A 1,162-nucleotide genomic window follows, 5' to 3' on the forward strand; every position below is an offset into this window, starting at 1 on the left:
GGTGCCTTGAAGGAAGGCGATTTGGCAGAAGTGGTCATCGTACGACCAGACGAGGAGATAAACTCATCATTGCTTCTGAATGAAGCTGTCCTGGAAGACACCAAGAGAGTGCTGAACGCACGGAGTGGATTGTCGATCATACGGAAGCCCTTGAGTCCGTCCAGAACCGTTGCCGCTTATGACCTTCGTACTGTACACAATAGTACGTACAGCTCACAATTCCGTACATTTGTAGAAAATACCATTTGTGCGAATGTAATTGGAGATTTTCTATGGTGTTAGTTTGGTTTTAGTCAGAATTTAATAAAATTGGGTTTTCAGTGAGACGATGAATATCCGTAAAGGATAGACATCAGGGCTTTTAGCCTTAGCCCACAGCAAGCAATATCGATGTTTTTGTAGATGGATACAGTAAAACTCATTAAATCTGGAGTTGATTCTTCGTATGTTTCCGATTCAAAATAGAGGAGCTGATCGAGTACCCATCTACTGTAATGGCTATCGATTCTGCTCCCAGGTGGAGCCCTAAAGAGAACCTCTGTGTACAATGTGCAAAGATTCTTTGCGTCATAGTTTTATATGTACAAGGCTCATCACGACCCCGTTGAAAGCTGCTCGGCAGTCAAGATCTCTCTGTCGCTCTTGTAACATGGCTGATGCTGTCTCGAAGAGCTCAAAGAGGCTCCACTCCCGGTAACCCAGCCGTACACGCGACATAAAAGTTGTACAACGCGTTTATTGCGATATTTAACGTATTCTAGAGAGGTAATAGCAAATACAGAAGTTCTTGGCGTACGCTGCAACTGTTTTCGCTCGGAGACCTTCCACAAATGTGGTATCGGCTACCGACTCCTTAAGACAATCTGCTGCCATTGCGGCGATACGATTTCGCAACTTCTCGGCATAGTTTGCTTGTTCCCGACTTCCCTGCTGGGTACATGTTAATTTGAAACGCGGTTCAAGCACCTAGCTAGGCAGCCCACGACATAAGTCGCTCCAAACTCTTCGATGTTGAGAAAACTATTTACGGATGTACTGCACGTCAAACCTATTCTCGTGTACAGCCTTCTTGCATGGCGGCGGCTACTGTAACTGGGAGAGCACTGCATCCAAGGATATGTATGATGTGGTGAAGAAATTCTACGGTGATGAGAAGAAGTTA

At 45.2% G+C, this 1,162-nt stretch overlaps 1 protein-coding gene across 1 annotated transcript; it reads right to left on the reverse strand.

Moving 5' to 3' along the window:
• Positions 1 to 498: 498 nt before the first annotated feature.
• On the reverse strand, positions 499 to 717 carry PHALS_02051 (uncharacterized protein; the record flags this gene model as incomplete). The annotated part of the gene is made up of 2 exons (XM_024716561.1): positions 499 to 525; positions 586 to 717. 2 exons carry the CDS (start codon positions 715 to 717, stop codon positions 499 to 501), a joined length of 159 nt encoding a protein of 52 aa, XP_024582147.1.
• Positions 718 to 1,162: the final 445 nt, after the last annotated feature.

This window comes from Plasmopara halstedii (genome assembly GCF_900000015.1).
Source record: "Plasmopara halstedii genome assembly, contig: Scaffold_1651, whole genome shotgun sequence".
Taxonomy (NCBI): domain Eukaryota; phylum Oomycota; class Peronosporomycetes; order Peronosporales; family Peronosporaceae; genus Plasmopara; species Plasmopara halstedii.